Below are 15,000 nucleotides of genomic sequence, written 5' to 3' on the forward strand. Positions count from 1 at the left end.
ATAAGCATTTTCATTGGAGTTTTATCAACCAAGTTTTCTCACCATCTTGCCGAGGGTAAAGAGGGACCGGATAAAATAAACCACCGGATAAATTAAAACCAGGTCGATGGATGGGGCGCCCGTTATATGACCACAAAAAATCCCACTGTCCGCCATCAACTGTCAAATTGAACGAAAAACAAAAACATCGAATTTGCGCAACGAACGGACAACAACAAACCTTTTTGTGCGTATTTTACGCGAAAAACTAAAATGTTTAGCGGTCTTTTCTTCGGACGAACGTGCGTACGGTTAAACTGGAAATCGGTCGTGTTTTTGATGATGTCGCTCGTCCTATCCCACGTACGAATCACCCAATCATGTGAGTAAAATACGCGCACCTGCCCGATGAGCTTTGCCTAACGAGATTTTATCGTTACAGCCGTGAACTCCAACAATCCGGAAGTGACCGTAAGTAGAAGCGATACTTAAAGTTGACCTTCCGCTCATTTGCGATGGTTTCATACCTTTCGTTGTAGCCCACGAAGCTGGAGAAGACAAGCTCCGATACGGACCGGTCGGCGGTCACCATAAATTCGAACGTAAGAAGATTAGCTCTACTATTGGCACCCGCGAGCCGGTTTTAATCTGCAATTCGTCCCTTACCTTACACCAGACAAAACCCTCCGATACCAGTCACTGCCCGGTCGATGTGCTCTGTGGCGATCTGCCCAACTCTTGCCTGCAGTGCAACTACATCCCGAACTGCGTGTACGGGGCGGAAGTGAACGTAACCTGCATTCCAAAGAACAACGTAAACTGCCAGTGGGACAGGGCACGGCCGTCGGTCAGTCAGGGCGAGTTGAAGCGACCGATGATCTGCCGGTACTGCTACCAGACCGAACGCTGGGAGCACGTTTGCGAGCAGAAGGGTAACTGCAATTCGATCGGTTCCGAGTTCAAAACCAACTGCACGGTCCACCCGGAGATCCTGTGCATGGGCAACCGCACGTTTATGAAGAAAATTCCGTGCAACTGGACGCAGGGCTACCGGTGGTCGACAACGCTCATGCTCAGCATCACGCTCGGTGGGTTCGGTGTCGATCGGTTCTTCCTTGGCCACTGGCAGGAAGGGATCGGTAAGCTGTTCAGCTTCGGCGGTCTGGGCGTTTGGACGCTGATCGATGTGTTGTTGATCTCGCTGCACTATCTCGGGCCCGCCGATGGATCACTGTACATCTAGGAGAGCTGCTGCAGTGCTGCAGCACTGATAAGCAAAATTTGTGATACACGCGTTAGTTTCTGTTAAGTGAAGGACATCCTACAAGTAAAGCTAATAGTTCCATACAGATCGAGCTGCTTCTTATGCTGTTATCCCAACGTTTGTCATGTGTCTGGACGTCTTCAATTCACCGGCGGCAATGCGCCAGAAACACTCGGTTGATTAAAATTTTTCGATTTTTTTATTGATTTTCTCTTTTCTGTTTTCTCCGCTTTGGGTTATGTTTCACAAGTTTCGACATAGTTTCCGTTGTTCTGCGGTCACACCACACGCTAGGTATGTTTGACCCTCTGCTCTGCTGGAAACAAATAGTGTAGCGGCATCATTGTTGTTCAGCTGTGCACTGGCCTGTGGATGTTGTTGCCCGCTGCTACAGCTGCTGCCTCTGTTGCTTATTTATGTGTGGTTGGTTGGTTGGTTGGTTCCATTTCTGCTTAAACAATCGGTTTTCTCTTCTCGAATCCCGCCACTTCCGCCGCCGAACACACGAACGAATCGCAATCCAGATCCAGGTTTTGCTGTTTCCTGCTGTGGTTCTATTTCGACCCCCGACCCATCATCATGTGTGTGTGTGTTTCTGCCGGCCGGTACAAGCGCACGTTCTTATCGTTCTTATCATTGCGCCGCTGTTGCCGCCGTGCGTGTGTGTGCTTTAACGCTGCTGCCCTTCTTTTGGGGGGCTTTTGCTCTCTATCGTTACTTGATCATGCTTAAACATTACTAAATAGGTCTTACTGACTGCCTTGTTGCTTTCTCTACGTGTGTATTTAGTTGTCAACGTGTTCTTCATCTTATGTTCTTAAATGTTTCACTTGCCCAATGTTGTGTGTGGGGCGTCGTTGGTTCGACCGCACAACACCACCTATTTGCCGGTTCTCAGCTGCTGTTTTCTATTGTTTGTGGTTTGATGATGTAGATTCCTGTTTTTTTTTTAGTTTATTTATTTGTTCGTCCTGCCACTACTTTGCTGCTGGTACGTGCGCCTCGCGAGTGGATAGCGCGCTCTGCTTTCGCTTCAATCTTTGATATCTCGAAACGATCGCACACCGCACGCTCTCTCCACCGCGCACTACACATTGCAATTAAACATTGGTATTAGAGCATTTACTTTTACTGTGTGTTATTCTTCTCTTAGTACTGCTGGGCATTTTTTATCCAGCTCCTTTACTAGCTATTTTCTTCGCTCGACCTCGACCTGATTCGCACAGGCAAACCTTGTCCCCCCTACATTTCTAGGTGCTTTCCACACACATCTTTATGCTGCACCCTCCCTGGCTGCTTGGCATCCCTGCGCTGTCCTGGCACGTCCTATCAACTCTAGTAGTACACGCGGTTCGATGATGATACTGTAGTACTGTTGCTTGCTGCTGCTTTTGTTACTATCTTTGAGTGTGTGTGTTTTTATGGGAGTTTGCTTCTGCTTGTTTGGCTTTGTCACTCGCATTAACTCACGCCTAGTTAAATTCAATGTTAAGTTCATATGCAACTCCTCCCTCTTTCTCTCTTTCTCTCTTGCCCTTATTATTTGGTTGTAATCTAACAAAACACACTCATCTCGATCGTCTTTGCTGTTCTCAAAAAACCTGCCATAATGCTGCACGTAATGTTTGTGTGTCTAATGTCTATGGTCAAACTATGGGGTTTTACACATTCTTCCTTCTTCCTTTCAAAATTGCAAACACGGCACGAGATAGCGAGACGATAAATGATTAAATGTTAATATGATTCACTGGTATAATGCGCCCCCCCGGATGTTACTCCTCTCTCCACGTTGCCGATAATCACGGCGCGGGTGGGGTGACTAATCTTCTCCCAAATTCATTGCCATTTTCATCTCGTTCAACCCTCTGCCTTTCTTCCTTCTTTTCTGTTTTTAGTAACTAACAATCGATAATGGTAGTAGTATGAATAATTTGCAAATTTATGCCGGCATAGGCTGCTGCTCCTTTTGGCTCCTGCTGCGTTAAATCTATTGTATTGTTAAAAGCAATGCAAACGCGTTTTGAGAAAACAAAAAACGGGAAGGAATAAAAACAATTCAAACTAGAATCTAAAAAGCCAGCGCAGTCCCTCCTCCCGGGGCTGCGAACCATCAAGCCGACCGAGCAGCACGTGGTGTATCGCCGCGCATACCATTTTCACGGTAACCAGCAGTCTCTCGCAGCGCGGACTCCACACGGAAAACGCGCTAAAAATACACATTCTATGCGACTGCTGTTGGTGATCGCTATTTTGAAGCATTCTACGTGAGATAGCGCAGCGCCCGGTTAGTGCGAGAGTGGATTTGAGGATGGGCCACCCATCCTGCGCAAACGCGCATAGCTCCAAAGCATAGCGCACCTCACGCACGCATGATCGTCGATGCTCTGCTCTGTTTCACTGTTTGGGAATCAACAACTTCCCACTCGCATTCCTGTGCCTACCCCAGCGCCACCGGATGCCCGATAGATGGATAATTTCTGGCGAAAACACAAATCGCCGACCGGAACACCGGATAAGGCGATAGTTCTGAACGATATTCCATAATGGCCAGGGAGAGGACATTCGTGTCGCAGTTTTGGCTTACATATGCGCAGATGAGGGTTGCATGGTATTAGAAAGACAAAAAACAAAACATTCTAGAAATTCTGAATTACACAAAACACCCACCACGCGCACCCACGGTGCTGTTGCCGCCTTCACGACGTTGATGCGCCGACGGTTTTTGGGGTGTGAGAATCTACCAACACTCCATGTACTCTCCATTTGCGTGTTTGTATGTACTTAGTATAATAATCGTATGTTATCCAACCTTTCCGCTATTCCTTCTGTTAAGCATTGAGCAGAAGCTAACAGGCTCGCCGCCGTCTCCCATCTATGCGCATTGACCGAGAAAAGCATGCGGAGAATCTCTATCGCAATTCCCCCTGCCATCCAAGAAGCTCAAAACGTCGCACACTATCTTATCATCTTCGCGAAGGTTCGCCAAAAAGATCGCACGTGTGCGCCTCTTGGAGTCGGCGACAATGCCCGCCGCCTACTGCAATTCGATCGCTTCGGGGTTTTTGGGGAACAGGAATAGCGATTCCGCCACAGCCGGCCTGCTTGCTACTCCTCGTTGCCTTGCCAACGGTCAACGCATTCTCCTGCTCCAATGGTGCCCGATTATTGTAGCAATAGTGTAGCGTGCTTGCTGCTGTTGGGGTTAGGGTTTCATGCCTGAAAAAGGATGTGTCTCTCAAGATGTCACCTGCTCCTTACCAGAAATCCCTCCTGCGAAACCAGCCTCACCCACTCCCACTCTCTCTCTCTCTTTCTCTAGCCATGCTTCTCCTGCCGTGCCGTTTCCCTTTGCTCTAGCGCTCAAATAATGGTTCCAATTTGTAGGTTGCCTTTTTGCGTCTTCCTGCTTCGTCCTCCTCTTCGACCGCTTCTCCTCTTCTTCATCTTCATTGTTATATTAAAGGATTATCGTGTGTGTTTTTTTCATTTCATATTATTGTATTCAATGCAATGTGTGTTATTATTAGTTATTTCTATTCTTCAGTGAAACATATCGTTTTTATCTCCTCTCTCTTTCCTCTAGTTCTTCTTGAGACGTCGATCTTCGCTAGTGCCTCTTCTTGGGTTTTCCTGCACTCATTACTTGTCCCTGTACTAACACCGAGCACCGGCGAGAGGGTAAACGATGTCGATGAGCAAACCACGTGGACGATCAGCAGCACACCCCGCCACCATGGAGGTTAGAGTGTGCCACTTTGCGCTATTCTTGCAACTTCCACTTGGTTCCCGCATCACATGCAACCGATTCCCTCGCCAGTAGGATTCCATTTGCTTTTCCTATGCTACACACACACACGGACACACATAGTGGCACGGTCCGGCGGGTGCTTTTTCGGGGTGGGGAGTCGAAAATGATTGCGAAACGTTTTGCGGCATAATGATGGTTACTTACATCCTTCGGTCGTGGTCGTCTCGTCGTTGTTGAGCGGGATTCGAGAGCTCGGTGTAAGTGTGTGCACGACGCCGGCGAAACGTTGTTGTTGAACGCCAGCGAACGGAACACGGGATAGTGTGATAGTTCCTCTCCTTTGACCTCCTGCTTCTCTCGTGATGATGATGCGTGTAACTCCGTTGATCTCTTCCTCTATCGGCTTGGGTCAAACCCGGGGATGGATGTTGTCGTTCTTATCGTGTCGGTGGTGGTACAGAGTGGATGTTGATGTATCACCACCGCTTCACCCGGGGGGCCAACTTTAGCGGGTTAAACCCGCGAGGAAGGATCGTCGGAATCGAACTCGGTTGGGGCTTAGGCAGTGCTTTCAGTTGTCGTGTTTTGCACGGCATTGTTCGTGCCGGCATTGCCACCATCATTACGTGGACGCTGGGGGTTACGGCCGCGACGAGGGAAACGTCCGCGAGTAGCACCACGTCCCTGGATGCCACCACCACGGCGTGGTCCACCCATCGGGGGCTGCTGCTGCGAAGGGTGCTGGTTCAGTGGCTGCTGCTGCTGGCGACGCGGTGGCCGATAGTCTTCCTGCCAGCCGCTATACTCCTGCGGTACGCCTCCAGCACCACCGCCCATGCCACCACCACGGCCGCCACCGCTGCGATAGTTACGACGGAAGAAGCGACGAGGCCATCCCTGACCACGCTGGTTCTCGGCAGACCAGGGCACCTCGTAGTAGGGGCGACCATCCTCCAGGTAGCCGCTCGGTTTGGAGACTCTCTCGCCACGGCCACCCTGAGGGTTGTAGTTGGTGTATCCACCCCGGCCACGAGGACGGAAGCGACGCGCCTGCTGGTGTGGTGCTTGCTGCTGCTGTTGCTGTTGCTGCTGCTGCTGTTGTTGCGGGTGCTGATGGTTCTTCTTGGACTGTGGCTGGTGCTGCTGCTGCTGGCCACCCTGATCTTGCTGCTGCTGCGAGGACTGTTGTACCGCCTGGTCGCTTCCTTCGCCCTGCTGATCGTCGCCACCGTCTCCCTGACCGCCATCCTTCGAGCGCGGTTGGCCCGGTGGACGACGTCCACCACCGGAGCGCTTCTGCCACCAGTGGCGATAGCCGCGTCGCTTTTCCGCCGCATACTGACTACCCTTCACCGCCTCGCCGGACGGACCGGTCACGTTGGCCGCCTCGTTACCCTTCTCGCCGATGACAACATCGAACTCGACCTCCTCGCCATCACCGACCGAGCGGACCGCCTTCTTCGGGTTGTTGCGGGCGATGGCCGACTGATGCACGAAAACGTCCTCGTGCGTATCGCCGCGGTTGATGAATCCGTATCCGCTCTTCACGTTGAACCACTTCACCACTCCCGTCACCTTCGTCGCAATGATTTCCTTCTGCGGCTGAGGCGGGGTGGTCGCTGCGGCGGCACCGCCAACGGCCGGCTTTTGGCTCGCATCGCCTCCACCCTGCTGCTGCTGTTGCGGTTGTTGCGGGGCGGGTTGCTGGGCCGGCTGCTGTTGCGCCGGTTGTTGTTCGGTCTGGGCCGGAGCCGGCTGCTGTGCTGCCGGTGTGGTCGCGGCCGGTTGTGGTTGCTGCGCTGCCGCCGGTGCTTCTACAGCGCTCACTGCCTGCTGGTCAGCCATTTTGCACCCTTACTTCCGTCTAATTGATCCGCGTGTGTGACTTCTGCAACCCCCTCTACGTGATGGCCGACGGTGCAGTGGAGATCGAGCCTTTTTCCCGGGAGGACTTTTCTTCGTCTTTGCTCTTACGTGATTTTCCCTGTCTGGTATGACTTTCGGGTGATGGTGCTGGATGTTCTAGGCGTTCACGGCTTGCTGCTGTTTTTCTGCTGCGGCTGCTTTATGGTGTAGTTTTGAACGCGACAGTCATACTATGCGTACTTCAGCTTAATTTTGGAACTTTTCAGCCATTCGAAGAAGCAAATCACATTTTTCTTCACCAGAGGTACCGCATGTCGAAAAAACACCCCGATTTTTTCTCTTTTTTCAATTTTCTGCCTTTTTTTCCACCCCGGCTCCTCAACTCGTGCGCAAGCTAAACGCACCCCGGCGAATTTGACGTGATTCCGCGATTGCGCAAGAAAATTTCCGCTCAACCACACGATACAAGCAGAGCTGCTGGGCTGTTTATGACCACACTTCGATATTTCGCACAAGCGATTCGCGGTCGATTTTAGGATGAAAACTACTTTCCCTAGCAGTATTCTAAAAACATTGGTAGCAGAAGTATTAAAACTTTAATTAACCTTCTTCAAAACCTGATACAATATCCATAGAATATTTATAAATCGATTTGATACATCTTGGATTATTGAGCAGGATGGTATAAGCACGCCTCAACCAACAGTGGTCTCTCAGTTATTGCTATTTCCCTCTCTCCTTACACGCATCTAGACGATCGTGACCGACTCTCTACACGAGCGCGAGAAAGCTGAAAATGAGATGAGAATGAAAAAGGCGAGAATGTCAAATCCCATACATTTGTGACAGCCTACTTGTATCTTTACATTTCCATTTGTATGGGATTTGACATTCTCAACTTTTTCATTCTCATCTCATTTTCAGCTTTCTCGCGCCCGTGTAGATGAAGTGTGAGAAAGGCGGGAATGAGAAAGGCGAGAATGAGATAGATTGAGCAGTTCTCTTTTTGGAAATGCATAATCTCTGTTGCCAGCTCAAAAAAACGCAAATTGCTTTATTTCATAGATGGTTTGATCGGTAGTTCAATTCTCAATTCTCAATTCTCCGTTCTCGGTTTCTACACGAGCGGGAACATTTCTCGCTCGCCATTCTCAGTCTCACGATTCTCATGACCGTCTAGATGCGCTGTTAGACACATTTTCGTCTTGTCTCCCTCATCTGTGCCTGGCCCAAATGATTAATTCTCCGAGCACAAAATAAAAGTTTTCTTCTCTCTCTTTTTCAACCTTTCTCACTCGTTATTTTGTCGTGATTCGAAGCGGTCGGTATCTCCTCCGGCCGTCGCCGCCTCCGCTGAAGTCATCCCGTGTCGTCGTTGTCGTTGTCGCGAGCTCCAATTTGTTTTTTTGTTGTGCGTGATAAAAGTGGCTCAATTTCATCGTTAAAAACCGCTCTCCCGGAGCAGTGATTTGCCTCAAGAGCAGGTGCGAACGACGGGCGTGTGTATGGCGGTTGCCCAGGATATCTGCAGCATATTTCGTGCAGCTGGCTGGACGGCGCGGTGTGCGGTGCATCATCATCATCTTCTCCGCGGAGTCTCAAAATAGCGTCCCCGTGAGCCGTGCGGGAGGTGTGATCTCATGCTGCGAGGCCGAGTGCACGGCATTTTCTTCCAGCCAGAGTTTTGAAGGCCAACCATCGTCGTTGTCCTCCTCGTCGGCAGCACCTTCTGGTCTTTTTCCTTTCCTTTGTTGTGACGACACTACGGTCGGTGACAACGTCTTCCAGCAGTGGGGGTGGCATGGAGCAAAAGGGGTAAAAGGGTGGATCAGGAATTGCACAAAGAGCGAGAAAGAGCGTTCGTGAAAAGGACTTTTCCGGCTCCAGGCTTCAGGATCCCAAATGCGTCACGACGTACGAGGAAAAGCCGCAGTTTCCCCTGGATGGGCATGATGTCATTTCCCACCCCCTAAGGATGGGGTGGTGGTTGGTGTTTTCCGTGCGTGCCGCTTGTTTTCGTTCATCGTCTGGGTGCGTTTTGTCTGTCCAGGAAAATAGGAAAATGTCATTTCCTTCACCACTAACCGCATAATGTGGTTTCGTATGTAGCAGCTGCCCAGAGGAGCTTCTCCATTGCCTACCTTGAAAAGGAAAAACGAAAGTTACCACAACCGGCACACACACACACGCCCAATTTTTTTCTCTCTCCTTCGCGAATCGCCGCCGATGATGCAAATTGGCGATGCATTTGGCGATTGGCGGTGGTTGGAGCCGCCCTACTAGAGGGGGGCATGGGCTTTCTTCCGGTTTCCCCGTCTCATTGAAGGCGAAACCGCGAACCGCGGCGCTTCCCTTTTGCAGCGACCGCCTTCCCCGGCCGCCGCTGCCCGAGGGAAAATAATCGATCGAAAAGCGATTGCAGCTACACCCCCTCCTTTTCCCTTTATTTCCACATTTTCCGCTCCGTCCGGCATGATGATGATGTGTGATTAATGTTGTAATTTCGGTCTTTTTTAGAAAGAAAGAAAAAAAGAGAAAAAGAAAAGTGATCTGTGATGTGTTAGAAGGGGGCGAACGGAGGGAAATGAATCGAAGTGCACATTGGCAGTGTTAGTGCAGGTGCAGAAAGCAGGCAGTGTGGAGGAGGAAAACGTATCGTCTGTCCCCTCCTAGTTCCCCGTGGTATTATTTCGTGCAAATCAATCCGCAACCGCGCAACTCATCAAAGTCAGCTGTTGCTGCCGTTGGGCAGCCGGATCTTCGATCGTCGACCAACAACGCCTCCGAACGGGTGAAAACAACAATAGATGATCCCGGGGGGCCGCACACCGGCACACATCGTCGTCGTCGTCGTTGTCTGGAAGTGATTCTTCGCCGTCTGCCGCCAAAAAAAGGTACGTAAACGCTTCCTTGTCCATTGTTTCGGGGGCCCAGGCCCCGTGGCATTGATTGGCGCCAGACGCAGGACAATGATGCCAATTAGAAAGGGGTCTGCTGGCATTACCTTGTACGGATTAGGGTGGCCAACATTACCCTTAATGATGGCCAATTTAACGCAATTTAATCGGTAGCAGGACATGATTTGCTCGCAAGGAAATCATCCGGCAATCCGCACGTCGCTTTTTTGGGATTGAAATCGTAATAGCTCTGAGAGATGACGCGAACGGCTGCTTCACCTCGGAGCTGAAGCTCAAGTTACAATCATTAAATTCGTTCCAAAAACCGGTCCCGGAACTGGGTGCATTTCTTTGGCCAAACGGATCCCGTCAAACCGGCCAACCACTCAACGCGCGCACACACACACACACACACACACACACACACACACACACACACACACACACACACACACACACACACACACACACACACACACACACACACACACACACACACACACACACACACACACACACACACACACACACACACACACAGGTTCGGCGTTGAACGCGGGCGAGTGCGGAAGTGTTTTACCTAGCTCCGTCCTGGAACGGTTTTTTGCGTGCGGGGCCGGTGCGGGAGGCCTTCCGGTGTGAGAGACGGATGAGTGAAGGCAGAACGCTGCCTTTCCCAGTGTGGTGCAGTGAAAAGGCGTGACGGATAGGGCACGAATTGTGATTTTTCGGTCGCGGCAGCCCGGTTCACGTAGAACGGCCCTGCGCTTCGCTGGCAGACTGGCCCAGCGAAACAGCTGAGGTCAGCCAAAAGCGCAGCGGTTGTTTGTGGTGCGGAGCTGGGGTGAGTGCGCGACAACAAACAGTGGCCGGCAATCGCCGCAGTGCTAGTGAAGCCGAGCGTACGCTAACGGTGTAGTGTCAGTGTGCGCGGTGGAGCAGGCAGCTACGCGGTCGGCATGGACGTGTTCTTGAGGAGCCGAAAGACGGCGCGATCGCAAGATCGAGAGCGGGCTGGCATGCAAGGTGCCGCGCAAAGTGCCGTGCAATGTGGCATGCAAGCTACGGTGCAAGACGTTGCGCAAGGTGCCGAGCAAGACGGCAGCCAGGCGGGAACGCCGGGAACGCCAACAGCCGAGCAAGAGACTGGAGTATCGGCGAACGCAGTGGAGAGGACGCACGACATGGCGAAAGAGCTATACTCGCTCGTAATGTCGAAGCACAACATCCTCGGCACAGTAAAGGAGATGCAAGCCAAGCTAACGGCAATGGCCCAAAGAGCAGTGCAGGAGCACAGGCGGCTTCTGCAGAGAGCCGAGCAGGCGGAGCAGGAGCTCGAAGCGGCGGCCACCCAGGCGAAAGAGCTGCAGGCAAGGGCCGAGGCAGCCGAGGCGATGGCCGTGGCGGCTGAGGCGATGGCAGCAGAAACCGAGGCGAGGGCAGCAGAAGCCGAGAAGAGGGCAGCAGAAGCCGAGAAGAGGGCCGATGTGGCGCAAAGCGCGCGGGCGGAAGCCATGATGGCAACGCCAGCGATCGACTTGGCAACACCGAAGGCGAGAATGGAAAAGCGGAAGCGGGAGACCCCAGGGGAAGAAGAGGAGAAGAAGAAGCCCCGGGGACCCGAAGGAAGCCCTGATGCGGAGGGTGAAGAAGGCTGGCAAACGGTGCCCGTACGCGTCAAGAAAGGGCCGACGAAGCCAGCTGAGGGCGCCAAAACCGGACCTAAAATGCCGGCGAAACAGCGTCCGGTGGAGAGGGCAAGAGGAGATGCCATACGGGTTGAGATGAAGGGCATAACCTATGCGGATCTTCTCCGGAAGATAACCTCGGATCCAGCTCTCGAGGCAATGGAGAAGGAAGTGGTGAGGACGAGAACCACACGGAAGGGTGATATGCTCATCGAGCTAAGAGCGGGTGCGAAAGTTCCCACGATGGAGCTGCGGTCGATGGTCCAGAAGTCCCTCGGGCAGGAGGAGGGAGTGAAGGCACTGTCGCATGATACGGCGATCGAGTGTCGGAACCTGGACAGCATCACCACCGAGAGCGAGCTGGAAAAGGCCCTCAAGGAGCAGTGCGGTGTAAAGGAGATCTCTTCCTTGCGACTAAGGAAGGGGTTCGATAACATGAAGGTGGCAACGGTCTGGCTGCACCCACAGGAAGCAGGCAAGTTGCTGGCGAAGGGCTCGGTGAAGCTACGCTGGTCGGTCTGCCCAATCAGAGTAGCTCCGCGTGTCGACCCGAGTACCAGAAAGTGCTACAAGTGCCTGGAGCTGGGACACCTGTCGGTCAACTGCAAAGGCCCCGACAGGTCGAAGTTGTGTTACAACTGTGGTGGAGAGGGGCACATTGCCAAGGATTGTTCGTCGACCACGGCATGTATGCTCTGCGCCGCCAGCGGTGACAACAAACACGCACTAGGCGGACCGCGGTGCAACGCATATCGTTCGAGGGTAGCCACCAAGCAGTAATGGAGTTCATCCAGGTGAACCTCAACCACTGCGAGACGGCACAGCTACTGCTGGTGCAAACGACAGCAAAAGCGAAGTGTGACGTAGCGCTGATCTCCGAGCCGTACCGAGTGCCCGAAGACAACGCTACCTGGGTGGCAGATAGCTCAAAGAAGGCGGCAATCTGGGTAATGGGAAAGCACCCGATCGACGAGGTAGTGTCCAACTCCCAGCAAGGATTTGTCATAGCGAAAGTCAACAGTATCTTCGTGTGTAGCTGCTATGCACCACCGAGCTGGGGCCTGGAACAGTTTAAGAAGATGCTGGACAACCTCACCAACGAACTAGCGGGGAGGCAACCAGTAATTATCGGAGGAGACTTCAATGCTTGGGCGGAAGAGTGGGGCAGCAAATCGACGAGTCACAGAGGTACTGCGCTGCTCGAAGCGCTAGCTCAGCTGGATGTGACCCTGGCGAATGAAGGCTCGACGAGTACGTACCGGAGGGACGGCCGAGAGTCGATTATCGACCTCACCTTCGGTAGCCCCCAGTTGATCGCCGGGATGAACTGGAGGGTGTGCGAGGGCTTCACAGATAGCGACCACCAGGCGATTCGGTATAGCGTCGGGCGGAGAGCGAAGGAGAATCAGAGGAACGCTCACTCGCAAGACAGGAAGTGGAAGACAAAGTGTTTCAACGTAGACCGCTTCCTTGCTGAACTCGAGGTGCTCGCAGAGACGGAGCCACAAAACGCGGACGAACTGGTGGATGCACTTGTGAAGGCGTGCGACAAGGCCATGCCCAGATCGACAGAGCCGCGAAAGTACCATAGACCAGCATACTGGTGGAACGAGACGCTGGACTTCCTCCGAGCCGCCTGCCTGAGAGCCAGGAGACTGGTTCAACGGGCAAAAACGGAGGAAGATCGGGAAGGAAAACGGGTAGTGTTTCGGGTCGCGAGATCAGCGTTCAGGCGGTGGCGAAGGTGAGCGGACCGGCGACAGCTAGTGTGCAGTGCCCAGAGAAGCTGAAAGTCATAGTGGCCAAGCTTTTTCCGACGCACGAGCCAACAGCGTGGCCACCAACACCATACGCGGACGACCACGAAAGCATAGCGGCCGAAATCCGGATTTCTAACGAGGAAGTCATGGAAATCGGGAGGAAGCTACCAGCGAACAAGGCGCCAGGGCCGGACGGGATCCCGAACGTCGCGGTGAAAACTGCGATCAGGGAGGCCCCCGACATGTTTCGGGTCGTCTTGCAGAAACTGCTGGAAGAAGGCCACTTTCCGGACAAGTGGAAGAGGCAGAAGCTGGTGCTGTTGCCAAAGCCGGGGAAGCCCCCGGGTGAGGCGTCATCATACAGGCCGATATGTCTGATCGATACGGTGGGCAAGCTGCTGGAGAAAGTCATCCTGAACCGCCTCTCCAGGTACACGGAAGGAGAGAACGGGCTATCGGAGAGGCAGTTTGGCTTCAGGAAAGGGCGATCGACAGTGGACGCAATCTCCACGCTGGTCAGAGAGGCAGAAAAAGCCCAGCAATGCAAGAGACGGGGTTTCCGGTATTGCGCGATAGTAACGCTAGACATCGCCAATGCCTTCAACAGCGCCAGCTGGGAGGCAATCGCGAAAGCGTTACACCGTCTGCGCGTGCCGGGATACCTGTGCCGAATCCTGCAAAGCTACTTCGGGGGCAGAGTGCTCCTTTACGACACGGCAGAGGGTCGTAAGACGGCGAAAATCACCGCGGGCGTCCCACAGGGGTCCATACTTGGGCCGTGTCTGTGGAACGCCATGTATGACGACGTGCTGACACTCCCCTTACCGGATAGGGTGCAGATCGTTGGCTTTGCCGACGACATTGTCCTATCTGCGAGAGGGATATCAGTCGAGGACGCCCAAAAACTAGCGAACGAAGCCATCGATATGGTGATCGAGTGGATGGCGTCGGTAAAGCTGAAAGTAGCTCCTCACAAAACAGAGGTGCTGATGATCAGCAACCGTAAAGCCGTGCAGAATGCAGTTATCCACGTCGACGACGGCGACCTCCGGTCGAAGCCGATCAGCATCGCCTCGAACCGGCAGTTGAAATACCTGGGCGTCATGATTGACGACCGGCTCAACTTCAACAGCCACGTGGACTACGCATGCGAGAAGGCAACAAAGGCGATCAACGCGCTCTCGAGGATCCTCCCGAACAGCTACGGACCGCGCAGTAGTATTAGACGTCTTTATGCCAACGTTTCGACGTCTATACTCAGGTACGGAGGATCGGTGTGGAGCCCAGTTTTGGAGTCGCACGCGGGCAACCTCACAAAGTTGAACCGCACGTACCGACTCATGACCATGAGGGTCATAAGCGCGTACAGAACGATATCATCAGAAGCGGCCTGCGTCATCGCGAGCATGATGCCTATTGGTATCATCCTAGCGGAGGATCGGGTTTGCAGCAGTCAAAGGGGAGTCAAAGGTGCACGCGCAGCGGCCAGAAGAGAATCGGTGGCTAGATGGCAGAGCCAATGGGACCACGCCACGGACGGTCGGTGGACACACCGGCTCATTCCAGATCTGGAACCATGGCTTAGCAGGCGGCACGGAGAGGTGGACTTCTTCCTGACGCAGTTCCTGTCAGGACATGGCTGCTTCCGGAGCTACCACCATCGATTCGGTCGCGCAGGATCACCAGCGTGTCCAGAATGTGGAAGTGGCGTAGAAGAGACGCCGGAGCACGTGATGTTCGAGTGCCCTAGATTTGCTGCGGAGAGGGCTGAGTTTGTGAATCTCGGCGCCGACGACAT

The 15,000-nt window shown here is 53.0% G+C and overlaps 3 protein-coding genes across 5 annotated transcripts in view; 2 read left to right on the forward strand and 1 right to left on the reverse strand.

Moving 5' to 3' along the window:
* Positions 1-33: 33 nt before the first annotated feature.
* On the forward strand, positions 34-1,413 carry LOC125954647 (TM2 domain-containing protein almondex). Its single transcript, XM_049685115.1, has 4 exons — positions 34-361; positions 422-450; positions 519-581; positions 656-1,413. The coding sequence occupies exons 1-4, from the start codon at positions 253-255 to the stop codon at positions 1,220-1,222; spliced, it is 768 nt and encodes a 255-aa protein (XP_049541072.1). The 5' UTR covers positions 34-252; the 3' UTR covers positions 1,223-1,413.
* A 713-nt stretch (positions 1,414-2,126) lies between these two features.
* On the reverse strand, positions 2,127-7,245 carry LOC125954626 (Y-box-binding protein 1). The gene has a single exon (XM_049685085.1). It carries the CDS (start codon positions 6,834-6,836, stop codon positions 5,550-5,552), a length of 1,287 nt encoding a protein of 428 aa, XP_049541042.1. The 5' UTR covers positions 6,837-7,245; the 3' UTR covers positions 2,127-5,549.
* Positions 7,246-8,144: 899 nt separating this feature from the next.
* Positions 8,145-15,000, forward strand: part of LOC125954587 (WD repeat-containing protein 47) — a 66,871-nt gene continuing 60,015 nt past the window's right edge. For 2 of the 3 annotated variants that reach the window (XM_049685023.1, XM_049685020.1), the window contains exons 1-2: positions 8,145-8,341; positions 9,375-9,751. The gene's annotated coding sequence lies outside the window, so the exon portion shown is untranslated. The remainder of the gene's footprint in view (positions 8,342-9,374; positions 9,752-15,000) is intronic. The other variant, XM_049685021.1, reaches the window with a different exon arrangement.

This window comes from Anopheles darlingi, chromosome 3, assembly GCF_943734745.1.
Source record: "Anopheles darlingi chromosome 3, idAnoDarlMG_H_01, whole genome shotgun sequence".
NCBI lineage: Eukaryota > Metazoa > Arthropoda > Insecta > Diptera > Culicidae > Anopheles > Anopheles darlingi.

Bases quoted from the DNA above. Each gene is read 5' to 3' on its own strand.
- LOC125954647 (XM_049685115.1), top strand. From the start codon at position 253: ATGTTTAGCGGTCTTTTCTTCGGACGAACGTGCGTACGGTTAAACTGG. The intron at 362-421 runs GTGAGTAAAATA...TTATCGTTACAG, and splicing joins CGTACGAATCACCCAATCAT to CCGTGAACTCCAACAATCCG. The intron at 451-518 runs GTAAGTAGAAGC...CTTTCGTTGTAG, and splicing joins CCAACAATCCGGAAGTGACC to CCCACGAAGCTGGAGAAGAC.
- LOC125954626 (XM_049685085.1), bottom strand. From the start codon at position 6,836: ATGGCTGACCAGCAGGCAGTGAGCGCTGTAGAAGCACCGGCGGCAGCG.